Source organism: Symphalangus syndactylus, chromosome 17 (assembly GCF_028878055.3).
Source record: "Symphalangus syndactylus isolate Jambi chromosome 17, NHGRI_mSymSyn1-v2.1_pri, whole genome shotgun sequence".
In the NCBI taxonomy this organism is placed as follows: domain Eukaryota; kingdom Metazoa; phylum Chordata; class Mammalia; order Primates; family Hylobatidae; genus Symphalangus; species Symphalangus syndactylus.
This window is the reverse complement of record NC_072439.2, coordinates 10,008,648-10,025,508: the sequence shown is the minus strand read 5'-3', so window position 1 is coordinate 10,025,508 and position 16,861 is coordinate 10,008,648. Positions and strand designations below refer to the sequence as shown.

At 51.4% G+C, this 16,861-nt stretch overlaps 1 protein-coding gene across 9 annotated transcripts in view; it reads left to right on the top strand.

The window, feature by feature from the left end:
* The window catches only part of MIER2 (MIER family member 2), a 36,059-nt gene that overhangs the window by 13,938 nt on the left and 5,260 nt on the right, over positions 1 to 16,861 (top strand). For all 9 annotated transcript variants that reach the window (XM_055247642.2, XM_063619981.1, XM_055247644.2 and 6 more), the window contains 7 exons: positions 2,908 to 3,033; positions 3,638 to 3,761; positions 4,294 to 4,385; positions 4,900 to 4,969; positions 15,506 to 15,657; positions 16,048 to 16,129; positions 16,210 to 16,304. In XM_055247642.2, the coding sequence (XP_055103617.2) occupies positions 2,908 to 3,033; positions 3,638 to 3,761; positions 4,294 to 4,385; positions 4,900 to 4,969; positions 15,506 to 15,657; positions 16,048 to 16,129; positions 16,210 to 16,304 (741 nt within the window). The remainder of the gene's footprint in view (positions 1 to 2,907; positions 3,034 to 3,637; positions 3,762 to 4,293; positions 4,386 to 4,899; positions 4,970 to 15,505; positions 15,658 to 16,047; positions 16,130 to 16,209; positions 16,305 to 16,861) is intronic.

Here is a 16,861-nt window from a genome sequence, read left to right as displayed (position 1 = left end):
AGTGGAATCTGAGACCATATCAGTGAACCTCACAGGTCAAGAGGCAGAAAGGTCCATGATCAAGGTCCAGCAGAGTGGGTTCTGGTGCCACCTCTCTTCTTGGCTTGCTGTGTCCTCACATGGTGGACAGAGAACAAGAGGGAGCCTTCTGTTGTTTTTCTTAAAAGGACACTAATCTTGTTGGATCAGGGCCCCACCCTCATGGCCTCCTTGAACCTTAATTACCTCTGTAAAGGCCCCATCTCCAAATATAGTCATGTTGGGGGTTAGGGTTGACTCTAACAGTTAATATCACTACCAGCCTCATCATAAGTTTTTTTTTTTTTTTTGAGACAGAGTCTTGCTGTTGCCCAGGCTGGAGTGCAGTGGCACGATCTCAGCTCACTGCAAGCTCTGCCTCCCAGGTTCATTCCATTCTCCTGCCTCAGCCTCCCGAGTAGCTGGGACTACAGGCGCCTGCCACTTCGCCTGGCTAATTTTTTGTTTTTTTTTAGTAGAGATGGGGTTTCATCGTGTTAGCCAGGATGGTCTCGATCTCCTGACCTTGTAATCCACCCGCCTCGACCTTCCAAAGTGCTGGGATTACAGGCGTGAGCCACTGCACCCGGCCTATAAGTTTTTTGAATATTAGAAATTTGGCAAGTTCATGTTGTCAAACCCAAGTTTTTCAAAATCTTGAGTTTTACCATTGCAGCAGTTATGGTCAGCTGTTTGAAGTAACAGCCCCCCTGGCTTGCATACAGGGCAGCGCCTGCCAGGTGCCTGTCTGAGCGGCTATAGTTGGCCAGCATTCTTTCAGGTGAAACGACCAGGAACAGCCTCTTCATCTCACCACTTGTTCCATGCATGTGGTTCCTTGAGGGAACCACCTCACTTTGGTATGCAGCAGGTGCATTCTGCATGCTTCCCATGCCCTCACAGCACATGGAAACATCTGCGCAGGGTGAGACTTAACAAAATGCTCACTTTGTCCAGCACCTTTTTTTTCTTTTTTTTTTTTTTTTTTTTTTTTTTTTGAGACGGAGTCTTGCTCTCGACACCCAGGCTGGAGTGCAGTAGCACGATCTTGGCTCACTGCAATCTCTGCCTCCTAGGTTCAAGCGATTCTCCCTGGGATTACAGGAACCTACCACCATCCCCAGCTAATTTTTGTATTTTAGTAGAGACGGGGTTTCTCCATGTTAGTTAGGCTGGTCTCAAACTCCTGATCTCGTGATCCACCTGCCTCAGCCTCCCAAAGCGCTGGGATTACAGGCGTGAGCCACCATGCCTGGCTGTCCAGCATCTTCTGAAGCGAAGCTGGGGTGTTTGCTTTTGATCTGTGAGGAATGTGACAGCAGTGACTTGTGGGCAGGGATGCACTGGCTGCAGCTTCCACGGGCACTGGGCTCTTGCCGGCTGCCAATGCTGCACCATCAGTGCAAGCATCAATGAAGCCCAAAACGGAAATCACGGCTAAGTGCTCTTAGGAAAGGGGCTTCACCTTGGGCTACTCTGGAGAGGTCCAGGCAACCCAAGAGCCTCTGGACCACTGTGTCAACCTTCCCGCCTGCATAATCCTGAAGGTAATGGGCATACAGAATCTGTTCTGTCCATGGGGTCCTGTGAGAGAACAAAAGGGGGACTCAGTGTAGATGTTCTGCCTGGGGAAGGGCTGGGACTAGGCTGGGAGGTTTCTATGTGGACTTGAAGCCCCCAGGATGAGTCTGGGCAGGAGCTGGGGTGGAGGGGAGGCCAGTGCTGACATCTTGAGAGAATGAGAGGGAGTGTTCCGGAAGTTGGAAGCTAAAAGTGACCCACAGGGGTCAGGGTGGAGTCTGAGCAGGCAGGACTAGCCTCCGTGGAATAGAGGCTCACACAAGGGAGGACAGAAGGATTTGAAAGCAGCACTGGAGAGCACAACGTTGATAGTTCGCATCTCTTCCTTCTCAGGAATTACATGCCTTATTTCTACTTCTTGTCATATTGCATTGGCTCAGAGCATCAAAACAGTGTTCATTAATCACAGTGCTCTTGTTCCAGATCGTGATGGGGGCTTCTCTGGTTACTCATTTTTGATCCAGCGTGAATTGACAGCTTCTCCATTATATCAGTGAGGCATCCATCTGTTTACGTAGTTTTCTTCTTCTTTTTTATTTTTTATTTTAAGACAGATTCTCACTCTACCACCCAGGCTGGAGTGCAGTGGTGTGATCTTGGCTCATCGCAACCTCCGCCTCCCGAGTACAAGTGGTTCTTGTGCTTCAGCTCCTGAGTAGCTGAGACTACAGGCGGGTGCCACCAAGCGCAGCTAATTTTTGTATTTTTAGTGGAGACGGGATTTCGCTGTGTTGCCCAGGCTGGTCTCGAACTCCTGGCCTCAAGTGATCTGCCTACTGTAGCCTTCCAAAATGCTAGGGTTACAGATGTGAACCACTGTGTCTGGCCTGTTTATGTAGTTTTCTGAGGGTTCTTTTTTTTTTTTTTTTTTAAATCAGGAATAGATGCCGGATTTTACCAAGTGCCTTTTTCAGATAACTTTTTTCCCCTTTAATATATTGATGTTGAGTTACAATAGTAAATTGCCAGGTGTCGCACCATCCTTGTATTCCTGTAATTCACCCTGTGTCGCACCATCCTTGTATTCCTGTAATTCACCCTGTGCAAGAAGGCACTGTGGGCAGGGTGGTGCCCTCTTCCCTGGCCGGTGACCCCTAGGCTCTGGTGCCTCTCTGAGGGATTGTGAAGGAGCTCTTGGATGAAGGACTGGGCCTGAGGTCTGGCTGGGGAGTGCTGCCATGTGGGGAGTTGCTGTGGGTGTGACAGAGTGGCCCTGGTTGTGGCCAATGAGGCTCAGGTAAAGGGACAGGGACAGGAACCCCCAGAGCAGTCTCTCCTGATGGGGCCTTGTTCCCTTCCCCAACTCAGAGCAACGACATGCCCTTCGATGAGCTGCTTGCGCTCTATGGCTACGAGGCATCAGACCCCATTTCAGACCGGGAGAGTGAGGGTGGTGACGTGGACCCGAACCTCCCAGACATGACCCTGGACAAGGTGAGTAAGGGCCCTTCCTGGAACTGGCTCGCAGCTGAAGGTGGGGGGGCCTGGGGCTGCCTCTCTGCGGGGGTAGTGTTCAGTGAGAGGAGGCACAAAACTCCCCAGAATAAGCAGAATGTACCTGTGACCACTTCCCTGGGGTTGGAATGGCCATGGGCATGGGGCTGGACCCTAGCCTTAACCCCGGGCCACATGTCATTCTGGCTTGGGTGGGTGGAGGGGCACATCGGGGCCTCCCCACGACTGGTCTCTCTGCCATTCTGTACCCAGAGGTCACAGGTTGAGGCTTGGGTGTTGGGAGCAGGGGAGGGCTGCATTGTAGACGGTTAAAACCAAATGCACAGGCAGAGCAAGAGCCATGCACTCTGGGCGTGTGCCCAGTGGCAGCTCTAACTGTCTCCGGCTCTGGTGGCTGGGTGTGGGCTCCCACGTGTCTCCGTGCCATCCCTGCTCCCCCCACACTGTGCACCCTCTGCAGAATGAGAATAGCAGCCCCATGTGAGCCTCAGGGCGCTGCCAGTGTCTTTACTGTTGTTATCGTTAGTGGCATTGAGAGATTGTTAAACTGTAAAATGTTCTGTACTTTTTTTTTTTTTTAAAGGAACAAATAGCGAAGGATTTGCTTTCAGGGGAAGAAGAGGAAGAGACGCAGTCATCTGCTGACGACCTCACCCCGTCCGTGACCTCCCACGAGGCCTCCGACCTCTTCCCTAACCGGAGTGGATGTAGGTGACTGTCCCCGTACTCCACTGCAGCTAGGCCCCCTGCCAGGCAGCCGTGATGCTTGATGAAGGGTCCTTGGGCTGATGCAGGCCAAGAACTCATCACAGATGAGGGTGTCTGCCTGGCGGGAAGTGTCAGTAGCCCTGGGGGTGCTTTGTTCTCCCCTACGCTGGCCAGTGAGACTGGACTCTCAGAGCGATTTGGTTTAAACAAGTAGGGAACATGTTGGTTCCCCTAGCAGATCCAGGGACAGCATCCCCAGAACCGGCCTCCTTCACAAGCCTCTGTGCTGGCTTTCCTGGGAACTGAGGTCTCGGGGCCCAGAGGTGCAGCAGCCGCATAGAAGGGAAGGCCTCTTTCTTCAAAGGTGCATCCCTGGTCCTGGGTCCTATGCCCATCTGTGTACCCAGTGTCTGGCCAGAGAGAGGGTCACGGCCTGGGGATCAGGTGGATGGAGAGTGGGAGTGGAGAGAAGGGGTTGTATAGGCTGCAGGCAGTGGAGACCCTGGGGGACCTGCCTCTGTTTTCCCAAAGCTCGTTTCCTGGCTGATGAAGACAGAGAGCCTGGCTCTTCTGCCTCCTCTGACACCGAGGAGGACTCTCTTCCTGCCAACAAATGTAAGAAGGTGCGTGGTTCTGCCATCTCCCCAACCTGGCATCCCGACTGTGGCTCAGCCGTCTCCCCAACCTGGCATCCCGACTGTGGCTCAGCCGTCTCCCCAACCTGGTATCTCAGCCGCAGTAACCGCAGCTGGGTCCTGCTGAGCCCTCTCCCTGGGTTTGTGCCCCTTCTTAGAGGAGAGACGTGCTGCTTGACCGCAGGGTGGCCTGGGACCAGCCACAGGTGCTTTGGACCGGAGCCTGGGCCCCTGCTGCTGACCCAGAGTGTTTGTCCTCCGACATCCTGTCTGGGCCTCTGACAGGCCGGGCGTCAGGACACGGCCTCACCCCTCACACACCCAGGCCTCTGCCTCCCACCCTCAGACCCCAGAACTGGGCATCAGCAGGTAGACGGCACAGATGGGTCTGGGGTCTAGACAGTGGCCCCTCCACGTAAGCCTGCCACAGCACGCTGCAGCCAGCCTCCCGCCCGGCCTAGATGCTCCTCAGTGTCCTGATTCCCAGGCCTTTGCTTTGCAGGACATCATGGTGGGACCTCAGTTCCAAGCTGACCTCAGCAACCTGCACTTGAACCGGCACTGTGAGAAGAGTGAGTAGGGCCTGGGGAGAGGAGGCGGAACCCACTTCTGCAGGGGAGCGGCCTGGCTGGACGTCAGATCCTTGGACAGTCTGGTCAGGTCCCCACCCCGCGTCGCTCACTGGGGCAGCTGAGCCTGTGGCTGGAGGAGGTGGGAGGCTGTCGTGCCTGCAGTGGGCCTGTTGCTGCCTGCCCCTGCCCAGCTCTGTCCCTCCATCGGGGTCTGGTCCCGTCAGCCTGTGCAGCCAGACCCTTAGCAGCCCATCCTTCCCCTGACCCAGCCCTGCCCTGCCCTTGACTCCAGCCGCCTTCCCACAGCCAGGGCCGCTGCATTCGATGGCTCTGTGCCGGGTTAGACGTTCTCCAGAGAGACCTGCCGGGTGCTGCGCTGCACCCCCTGCCTTGCTCCGCTCCTCTTCAGGGTGCTCCCTTTCCTGGGCTTGACCTTTGTCTCTTTCCCACTAGAGTTCAGAATCGAGCCTCTCTTGCCCCTTCGAGGCATGGAGTCACGTGCCCGTTGACTTGGGTCTCATTTATCTTGCCCTGGAGCCCTCGCAGGCCCTGGGCCAGTGCTCCTAGCTCGGGAGCCTTCTCCAAGGTGATTCAGTGGCTGAGATGGGTGGTGGGAAGGGACAGGTGCAGCAGAAGTACTGAGTCCAGGGAGACAGACCCTCCGTGAAGAGAAGTCATCCTCCTGGGGCTGGTGGGAGGTGCCACATGTGAGAAGAGGACGGAGCCAGGAAGGTGCAGCCAAGCTGCTGGGACATCCAGAAGGCAGGGTCAGAGGGGACACATGGGACCCTCACCCAGAAACCCTGGCCTGGAGTCTGTCATCAGGGCCCTTTCCCCACCCTGACTCACCCCCCATGAGGGTGTCCTGTCCAGAGCAGCCAGGACTTCTTCATCCCATGGGATGCCAGCTGGCCCCTCCCACTTGGTATGACGCCTGTGTCATTCGAGTTGTCTCCGTGGTTGTGTGTGTCTTGCGTATTGCATTTATATGACGCCTGTATCATTCGAGTCGTCTTTGTGGTTGTGTGTGTCTTATGTATTGCATTGTGATGACGCCTGTGTCATTCGAGTCGTCTGCGTGGTTGTGTGTGTCTTGCGTATTGCATGGTGCCTGTGTCATTCGAGTCATCTGCGTGGTTGTGTCTTGTGTATTGCATTGTGATGACGTCTGTCATTTGAGTCGTCTGTGTAGTTGTGTGTGTCTTTATTGCATTGTGATGACGTCTGTGTCATTTGAGTCGTCTGCGTGGTTGTGTGTCTTGTGTATTGCATTGTGGTCCTTGGTTTGGATGCCGTGGTTTTTGAGTCCTGTGTGTTCCATTGTGGTCCTTGGTTTGGATGCTGTGGTTGTGTGTGTGTCTTGTGTATTGCATTGTGATGACATCTGTCATTTGAGTCATCTGTGTGGTTGTGTGTGTCTTATGTATTGCATTGTGATGACACCTGTGTCATTCGAGTCGTCTGTGTGGTTGTGGGTATTGCATTGTGATGACATCTGTGTCATTTGAGTCGTCTGCATGGTTGTGTGTGTCGTGTGTATTGCATTATGATGACATCTGTCATTTGAGTCATCTGTGTGGTTGTGTGTGTCGTGTGTGTTCCATTGTGGTCCTTGGTTTGGATGCCACATTTGCCCACCCTTTCTGCCATGGGCTGCGGTCATGGTTGGTTCAGCTGTGGGCTGTGAATGCCCTCGTGTGTGTCGTTAGTGGACGTAGGCACTCAGCACTTGATGGACAGCGGGGAGTCGTGTGGGAGGCGTGTGCTTAGGGTGACGCATACTGCTTGAGTTTCTCACTAATGATTTGTGGGAGTTGCTCCACATTCTCGGTGTTTGCCACTGAGGGTGAATTTGCCTGAATTTTAGCCCTCCTGGTAGATATGGACTCCTGTCCCATTGTGGTTTTAATTGGCATTTCCCCGGTGAGCACCTTTTGCAGGTGTATTGGCCATTTAGATATTCTCTCTTTGCGTGCTCCAAGCTTTCCCCCGTTTTGTTATCTTTCCCTTTCTGATTTGTAGTCATTTACATGTTCTGGAAACAAGTCCTTGTGGGCTTTGTGCACTGCTGCTGTTTTCTCCAGTTTGTGATTTGCCCGTTGACTCTCTTAGTGATGTCTTTAATTTTAATAAAGTCCAACTTACCAATCTTTATTTGAATAATAATGTGTGTGTGTGTTCTGCTTACCTCAGGCTCTTGGAGATATTCTTCCACGTTTCTTTCTAGAAGATTTATTGTTTTTCCTTTCACATTTAAGGCTGTGATCCAACTTAGTTTACATTTTGGTGTATGGTGGCCAGGCGCGGTGGCTCACACCTGTAATCCCAGCACTTTGGGAGACCGAAGTGGGAGGATTACTTGAGGTCAGGAGATTGAGACCATCCTGGCCAACATGGTGAAACCCCGTCTCTACTAAAAATACAAAAAAATTAGCCGGGCGTGGTGGCGGGTGCCTGTAGTCCCAGCTACTCGGGAGGCTGAGGCAGGAGAATGGCGTGAACCCGGGAGGCGGAGCTTGCAGTGAGCCGAGATCCCACCACTGCACTCCAGCCTGGGCGACAGAGCGAGACTGTCTCAAAAAAGATAAAAAATAAAAATAAAAACAACAAAAGTCCGTTGTCTCCTCCACTGAGTTGCAGTGGTGCCTTTGTGATAAATCAGGTGCCTGTGAGGTGTGTCTTGTCTCACCCTGAGTCATTGCCACTGTCTCAGTTGTTACAGGTTACAAGGAAGTCTGAGGTGGTGCAAGTCTTCTAACTTTGTAAGTTTTCATTGCATATCTATATAAGTTTTAAGATTAAAACTTATTTTTTTGGCAACTGACAAGTTTTAATCTTTTTTTTTTTTTTTGAGATGGAGTCTTGCTCTGTTGCCCAGGCTGGAGTGCGGTAGCATAATCTCGGCTCACTGCAAGCTCCGCGTCCCGGGTTCACGCCATTCTCCTGCCTCAGCCTCCCGAGTAGCTGGGACTACAGGCGCCCGCCACCACGCCCGGCTAATTTTTGTATTTTTAGCAGAGACGGGGTTTCACCATGTTGGCCAGGCTGATCTCGAACTCCCGACCTCAGGTGATCCGCCTGCCTTGGCCTCCCAAAGTGCTGGGATTACAGGCGTGAGCCACTGCGCCCGGCCCATAAATTGATTTTCAAACGTTAAATTAACTGTGCACGGTGGAATAAATGCGCTTCCTGGCCGTGAAGTGTTCTGTCTTGTGTTTGTGTATCACATGAACTCAGTCCTCATTATGTGTGAGTTCTGTACTGGTGAATTGCCTACTTGCTAAAATTTATTTGAAACCCCAAATCAAAACTCGCAACACCTTTATGGTCAGGCGCCAGCACATGTGTGTAGAGTGTCAGTGAAGGTGAATGACCTGATGTGCAGTTCCAGCCGAGGTGGGACAAGATGCTGCTCTGTCTTGTCTCTCAGATCTTTTATTGTGAGCAAGTGCCTTTCCTACCTTGTACTTAATGCCATTTTTCACACCGTTGTGCGTTGTGTTGGCTACTTGACAGTTTAAAGTGGCCCCTAAATGTAATGCTGACGTTCTGTCTAGTGTTCTTAAGTGGAAGAAGGCTATGATGTGCCTTTCAGAGAAAATTCGAGAAACTCCACTCAGGTGTGAGCCCTGGTGTTGCTGGCCGTGAGTTCAGTGTTAATGAATCTACAAGGCAGATCCAGTGAGACGGTGGTTCCCAACCTTTTTTGGCACCAGGGACTGGTTTCGTGGAAGACAGTTTTTCCACGGATGTTGGAGTAGGGGGCGTGGTTTCAGGAGGAGACCGTTCCACCTCAGATCATCAGGCATTAGATTCTCATGAGGAGTGTGCAGCCTGCATCCCTGGTGTGTGCAGTTCACGGTGGGATTTGCGCTCCTGTGAGGATCTAATGCCACCACTGATCTGACAGGAGGTGGAGCTCAGGCAGTGATGCTGGCCCGCCTGCCACTCACCTCCCGCTGTGTGGCCAGTTCCTAACAGGCCACGGACCAGTAGTGGGAACCCCTGCAATGACACATTTTTTTAAATTTAAATTTTATTTATTTTTTAATTTAAATTTTATGTATCTATTTTTTAAATTTAAATTTTATTTATTTATCTATCTATTTAGTTTTTCGGACAAAGTCTTGCTCTGTAGCTCAGGCTGGAGTGCCATGGCGCGATCTTGGCTCACTGCTCCCTCTGCTCCCGGGCTCAAGTGATTCTCATGCTGCAGTCTCCCGAGTAGCTGGGACTACAGATGTGCGCCACCACACACCGGCTAATTTTTTTTTTTTTTGTATATTTTGTAGAGACCAGGCTTCATCTTGTTGCCCAGACTGGTCTCAAACTCCTGGCCTCAAGTGATTTGTCCGCCTCAGCCCCCCAGAGTGCTGGGATTACATTCATGAGCCACTGCACCCCGCCTGCAGTAAGGTGTCTTTAAGTGGACATCTGAAACAAGTTGATGTATTGATTGGTTGATGAAAATGCTGTATATCCCCTGCTGCAGTGATTACATGCTCGCCGTGAGCACCTGGATTAATGAAAATCAACACATATGTATTTAATCCCTTCCCTCCTCAGTTTGATGTGCTCACATTTATGATTTTTGCGTGTGTGTTCATGGAGGTACTGGCCTGTCCTTTTATTTTTATTTGTCCATGTCTGGTTTTGGTTATGATGCTTTCCTGAATGTGTTTGGAAGTGTGCCTTTTTCCTAACTTCTGGAGGAATTATTCTTTAAGATGTAAGAGGCCAGGAGTGGGGGCTTATGCCTTTAATCCCAGCACTTTGGGAGGCTGAGGTGGGCGGATCACGAGGTCAGGAGTTTGAGACCAGCCTGACCAACATGGTGAAACCCTGTCTCTACTAAAAATACAAAAATTAGCTGAGCATGGTGGCGCGCAACTGTAGTCCCAGCTACTAAGGAGACTGAGGCAGGAGAATCACTTGAACCCGGGAGGCCGAGCTTACAGTGAGCCGAGATTTCGCCATTGTACTGCAGCCTGGGTGACAGAGCGAGACTCTATGTCAAGAAACAAAAACGAAAACAAAAAGTTTCATCAACTGTATTACTCTTTACAAAGGACTAACTTTAGCCTTGTTCATGTCTGTCTGTTGCTGGATTTCTGTTTTTTACTTTTTTTGTGTGTGTGTGACAGAGTCTCGCTCTATTGCCCAGGCTGGAGTTCAGTGGTGCAATATTGACTCACTGGAAACTCCGCCTCCAAGGTTCAAACGGTTCTCCTGCCGCAGCCTCCTGAGTAGCTGGGACTACAGGCACCCGCCACCACGCCCGGCTAATTTTTGTATTTTTAGTAGAGACGGGGTTTCACCGTGTTGGCCAGGCTGGTCTCGAACTCCTGGCCTCAGGTGATCCGCCCACCTTGGCCTCCCAAAGAGCTGGGATTACAGGCATGAGCCAGTGCCCAGCCTTTTTACTGATTTTTTTTTTTTTTTTTGAGACGGAGTCTCGCCTGTGGCCCAGGTTGGAGTGCATGGCGTGATCTCGGCACACTGCAAGTTCCGCCTCCTGGGTTCACGCTGTTGTTCTGCCTCAGCCTCCCGAGTAGCTGGGACTACAGGCGCCCGCCACCACATCTGGCTAGTTTTTTGTATTTTTTAGTAGAGACGGGGTTTCACCGTGTTAACCAGGATGGTCTCGATCTCTTGACCTCGTGATGTGCACGCCTTGGCCTCCCAAAGTGCTGGGATTACAGGCGTGAGCCACCGCGCCCGGCCTCCTTTTACTGATTTTTAATTGAATTACACTATTGTCAGAAAACATACTCTGTGATTTCAGTTCTTTGTAATTAGTTGCACCTCACTTTATGACCAGTATTTGATCTGTTTTGGTAAATGTTGTACGTGTTTGAAAAGAGTGTGTTGTGCCATTGTTGGGTGGAATTTTCCGTGTATTCCCTTGGATCTGTTGGGTAATTGTTGTTCACATCATCTATATTCTCACTTAAATTGTTTGGCTGCTTGTTATATTTACTGAATTGTTAATGACCCCTCTGATTGTGGATTGTCTATTTCCCCTTTCTAATTCTGTCCATTTTTACTTCACATTGCAGCTTTATCATTAAGTGCATACACATTAAGATTGCTTTGTCTTTGTGTTGAGTTGTTTGTTTTACCATCATGGCATGTCTCTTTGTAGTGATTCTTCTTACCGTAAATAAGTACTTCATCTACCATCAGTGTGACCACGGCAGCTTTTTGTTGATTTGTTTAGTGTTTGCATGTTTTTTTCCCATTCTTTTTACCGTTCTAGATTCCTGTATTTGAAGTGTATTTGTTTAAATGGCACATGTTTAAATCTTGATTTTTGAGACGGACTCTCTGGAGTGCAATGGCATAATCTCTACTCACGGCAGCCTCCGTCTCCCAGGTTCAAGCAATTCTTCCCCCTCAGCCTCCCAAGTAGCTGCAATTATAGGCGTCCGCGGCCATGCCCAGCTAATTTTTGTATTTTTAGTAGAGATGGGGTTTCACCGTGTTGGCCAGGCTGGTCTCAATCTCTAGACCTCAAGTGACCTGTCCACTTCGGCCTCCCAATGTCCTGGGATTATAGGTGTGAGCCACTGTGTCCGACCTAGATCTTATTTTTAATTGTCTGAGAAAATCATTGTCTTTTAATAGACTTTTTAGTCCATTTACATTTTTTAGATCACTTGTATGTCATGTAATTATAAAACAATTGTGTAATGCCACTGTCTTGCTCTTTGCTTTCTGTGTGTTCCATCTGTTGTTTTTTGTGTGTTTGTTTTTGTTTTCATTTTTTGAGACAGAGTCTCACTCTTGTTGCCCAGGCTGGAGTGCAGTGATGTGATCTTACTTCACTGCAGCCTCCACCTCCTGGGTTCAAGTGATTCTCCTACCTTAGCCTCCCAAGTAGCTGGGATTACAGGCATCTGCCACTACGCCTGGCTAATTTTGTATTTTTATTTTATTCATTTATTTATTTACTTACTTACTTTTTCTGAGGCAGTGTCTCGCTCTGTTGCCCAGGCTGGAGTGCAGTGGCGTGATCTCAGCTCACTGCAAGCTCCGCCTCCTGGGTTCATGCCATTCTCCTGCCTCAGCCTCCTGAGTAGCTGGGACTGCAGGTGCCCGCCATGACGCCTGGCTAATGTTTTGTATTTTTAGTAGAGACGAGGTTTCACCATGTTAGCCAGGATGGTCTCGATCTCCTAACCTTGTGATCCGCCTGCCTCAGCCTCCCAAAGTGCTGGGATTACAGGCGTGAGCCACCGCACCTGACTTAATTTTGTATTTTTAGTAGAGACAGGGTGTCTCCATGTTGGTCAGGATGGTCTCGATCTCCTGACCTTGTGATCCACCCACCTTGGCCTCCCAAAGTGCTGGGATTACAGGTGTGAGCCACTGGACCTGGCCTGTTCTTTGTTTTTTAATTTTTTTATATGTTCCTTTGGATTAATTAAATAGGTTTATTTCGTCCTCCTGTTTCAGCTTATAAGTTTTAGCTTTAGTGCTTTAGAGATTACAACATGAATTATTGACTTATCACAGTCTACATTTTTTTTTTGAGACAGAGTCTTGCTCTGTTGCCCAGGCTGAAGTACTGTGGTGTGATCTCGGCTCACTGCAACCTCCACCTCCTGGGCTCAAGCGATTCTCCTGCCTCAGCCTCCCAAGTAGCTGGGACTACGGGCACATGCCACTATCCCCAGCTAATTTTTGTGTTTTTAGTAGAGATGAGGTTTCACTGTGTTAGCCATGCTGGTCTTGAACTCCTGACCTCCAGTGACCTCAGCCTCCCAAAGTGCTGACGTTACAGGAGTGAGCCACCACACTGGGCCTCACAGCTTGAAATAAGTACATTCTAGTTCCCCTACAATGCCAGAAACAGTTTAACTCAATTTACCTGTCCCCTGCCTTTTGTGTTATCTTTAATTCTACATATTGACCATGCGCAGTGGCTCACGCCTATAATCCCAACACTTTGGGAGGCCCGAGGCAGGCAGATTGCCTGAGGTCAGGAATTTGAGACCAGCCTGGCCAACATGGTGAAACCCCGTCTCTACTAAAAATACAAAAATTAGCCAGGCGTGGTGGTGGGCGCCTGTAGCCCCAGCTACTCGGGAGGCTGAGGCAGGAGAATCACTTGAATGCGGGAGATGGAGGTTGCAGTGAGCCGAGATCGCACCACTGTACTCCAGCCTGGGGGACAGAGCAAGACTCCATCTCCAAAAGAAAAAAACTACATATGACAAGATTATAACGTTGTTTTAAACAGTGAACATACTTTGTATTTATCCACATATTTCCTCCAACTTCCATTTGGGATCATTCCCTTCAGCCTGAAGAACTTCCTTCGTAACAGGCCTTGTGCTTTCTTTCAGCATTTTTTTGTCTGAAAAGCCTGGATTTTTGCTTTCGTTCTTTAAAGCATATTTTCATGGCATGTTTTTCCACACTTGAACAGTTTGATTCCATTGCGTTTTGGCTGTCGTCGTATCTGTTGAGAAGTCAGAGGACGGAAATCATCGTGCCCTTTTCTCTCCTAAGATCTGTTTCCTTTCCTTTATTTATTTTTTTGAACCAGTTTGACTCTGATGTGCCTGTGCACACATCTTTGTGTGTCCTTGTATTTATCCTGAGTTTCCTAGCTCTGTGGGTTGGTATCAGTCATCAGTTTTGAAGAATTCTTGGCTGTTATCTCTTCAGATTTTGTGCTGCCTCCTTCTTTGCTTTTTCTGTGACTCATTTACACGTATCTTAGAGGTTGCTTCACTGTCTTGTACCTACCCTAAACTGTGTTCTTTCTTTGTAGACTTTAGTTTTGGTCTTTTAAACATTGGTTTCCTTTTGATTCCACTAATTGTGTTTTGTGCTGTGTTCAGGCTGCTGGTAAAAAAGCTGTTGAGTGGGTCCATTTGGGTATTGTATTTTCCGATCCTGGAAGGTCCTTGAGATTCTTTTCTATAAATTTCAGGTCTCTGCTGAGACTCTCCGGCTTTTTGTCCATTTCCTTAACGTATTAATCCTAGTTGGATTGAAGTCTTCGTCTGCTGACTCTTAACATCGGCTGTGTGTAGACCTGCTTTGCTGTCTGATGTTTTCTTGTTTGTTTATTTGTTTGAGACGGAGTCTTGCTCTTGTCGCCCAGGCTGGAGTGCAGTGGCACGATTTTGGCTCACTGCAACCTCTGCCTCTAGGGTTCAAGTGATTCTCCTCCCTCAGCCTCCCGAGTAGCTGAGATTACAGGCGCCCACCACCACGTCCGGCTAATTTTTGTATTTTTAGTAGAGCTGGGGTTTCACCATGTTTGCCAGGCTGGTCTCGAACTCCTGACCTCAGGTGATCCTCCTGCCTCAGCCTCCCAAAGTGCTGGGATGACAGGAGTGAGCTCTCACATCTGGTTAACGTTTTTCCCTCGTGTTTTCCCACTCTTCACACGCTAGGCCGTTCGTGGTGTTCTTCACACGCTAGGCCGTACGTGGTGTTCTTTTTCTCCGGAGATGGTCTGCTCTTTTCTTGGAGACCACCTCGGTCCACGCAGGGCTCAGGTGTCGCCTGTGGAGATGGAGAAAGGTGGCTGTGGTGTCTGCCTGTTTTCCTCACGGCCATGAGGACCAGGAGAGGCCCCCGCTCGGTGGGGCCCAGCACCAGCCTGGGAGCTTGTGACCGCGTCAGCCCCCGGCAGTGGTGACTCCGTGTGGAGCTGTTTTCCCCAGGGCGTTTTTCACTTTTCTTCCCGTGCGCTGGTTTTGTGTTTTACTTGTTGGTTTGCTTTGTTTTCCTGGATAATCGAGAGGTGCTGGCACTTGAGCCTTGCCAGACCTGGCCCTGAACTCTCCCCTGCCTTGTCCCCAGTCATGTCCCTCCCCACAGCTGGAGGCTGCGTCCCTCTGCCGAAAGCCCATTGCATCTGAGGTCGTGGACTTTCCCCCCTCTATGAGCACATCCGTCACCCACACCAGCTCCCGGGGGCAGGATGTGTCCCCAGCGGTGATGCACCTTCTGGCCGTGGCTCTTCAGATCCCAGGGTTAGAGCGCGACGGTGCCTGTGGGGGCTCCTGCCTGTCCATGGAGCCCAAGTCTCAGCTGCCTCTATCCAGAGTCGGGGGCTTCCTTGCTGCTCCCTCAGGCCTCTGCATTTCAGGTGCTCTTGTAGCTGTGCAGCCTGAAGCCAGCCTCACCTCACAGGGCTCACTACTTAGAACCCCCTCTGCAGAGTCCTTGCTCAGAATTCCCCTGCCCCAGATCTAGGCTGCCCACAGCTTCCTCCGACCTCTTGGCTGGATCAGGCGCCCTTGCTAATCGCTTGTGGCTCCCTGCACTTGGTCATTGGGATACAGGCCTGTGTCTGGTGCCCAGAGCCTGCTCTGGACCCCCTTGGTCGTTGAACTGAGCACAGCAGCACTAAGCCCAGGAGGAGGGCAGCGATGGCGGCCCAGGGCTTGGGAAAGGGAGGGCGGACAGTGCCTCCTCCCTGTCGGGCTGAGATGGCTGCTCTGCTTGTCCTGGCGTGTGTGGGTGCAGATTGGGTTCCTGCAGCGTGACCTTTGCCTTCTGCTTGTGCAGTCTACGAGAACGAAGACCAGCTGCTCTGGGACCCCGGCGTCCTCCCTGAGAGGGAGGTGGAGGAGTTCCTGTACAGGGCGGTGAAGCGGCGTTGGCACGAGATGGCCGGGCCTCAGCTCCCAGAGGGAGAAGCCGTGAAAGACAGTGAGCAGGTGGGGGCTGCCGTGCCGGGGACAGAGGGGCTGAGGGCTGCAGCGGCGTGGGCCAGATCTCACACCCCAGTGCCTCCAGGGGCCAGGCAGAGCAGACGGGAGGGCAGGGGTCACGTGTGCGGGGGCCTGGGCACTGGAACAGCTACTCAGGTCAGAAGGGGGCCAATTAAAACCACGTATCAGGGAGGAGGTGTAGACGCCTCCGGGTATCTGCAAGGGGATGTAGACACCCCTGATGTCACTCCCTGGATAGAGGTGTAGGTGGCCCTGACCTCGCCCAGGAGGGTGGTGTGGACGGCCCTTGATGCCACTGCCTGGATGGTATAGACAGTTCTTGCTGTCGGCTCCCAGGCTGAGCCCATGGGAAGAACCAACACGTCCTCTCCCCAGGCGCTGTACGAGTTGGTGAAATGCAACTTCAATGTGGAGGAGGCCCTGCGAAGGCTGCGGTTCAACGTGAAGGTGATCCGAGGTGAGCAGCGGCCCGGGCCTTTCTTCCGCTGTGGCCCCACCCTGGGCACCGCTGACCAGTCTCCCCGGCCATTTTTGCAGATGGGCTCTGTGCGTGGAGTGAAGAGGAGTGCAGGAACTTTGAGCACGGCTTCCGTGTGCATGGGAAGAACTTTCACCTGATCCAGGCCAACAAGGTGCGGATCCACTGCCGGGCTCTACCGGGGGCTTCTCGATCTGGGGAGGGGCTCAGGGTCAGCAGGCACACAGCACACGGCCGGCGGGAGGCCTGAAGCCCCGTGTCCCGTGTCCGCCTCCTCACCGTGTGCCCATTGCTGGCTTCTGCAGTTTCTGCTACTGACTTCTGTGGGCCCCTTTCCTGTCCCCACAAGAAGAAGGCTCTGGTTTTGGGAAAGAATGTGCCAAAAGCTGAATTCTAGTAGTTGTTTCTGCCTCACATTCCACCCCAGGCCCCTGGGCACCTCATCTTCATGTCTGTGTCCTCTGAGCAGAGCCCACTGGCTCAGTGTCCAGCATTGGCCCCACAGCAGAACCCCTTACACCTGGGGACCAGGGGTCTCCTGGTTCCCTCCTCCAGGGACCCAGGTCCTTCTGCCACCTGGGACAAACCCTCACGACAGGCAGGTGCTGCCAAGTGCCGGAGCCTTCTGCCCTTCCTTAGACCTTCCCCACGTCGTCTGTGGGTCTCTGCATGTCTGCAGCAGTGCCCTCTGCCCTGTGGCTTCTTGAGTGG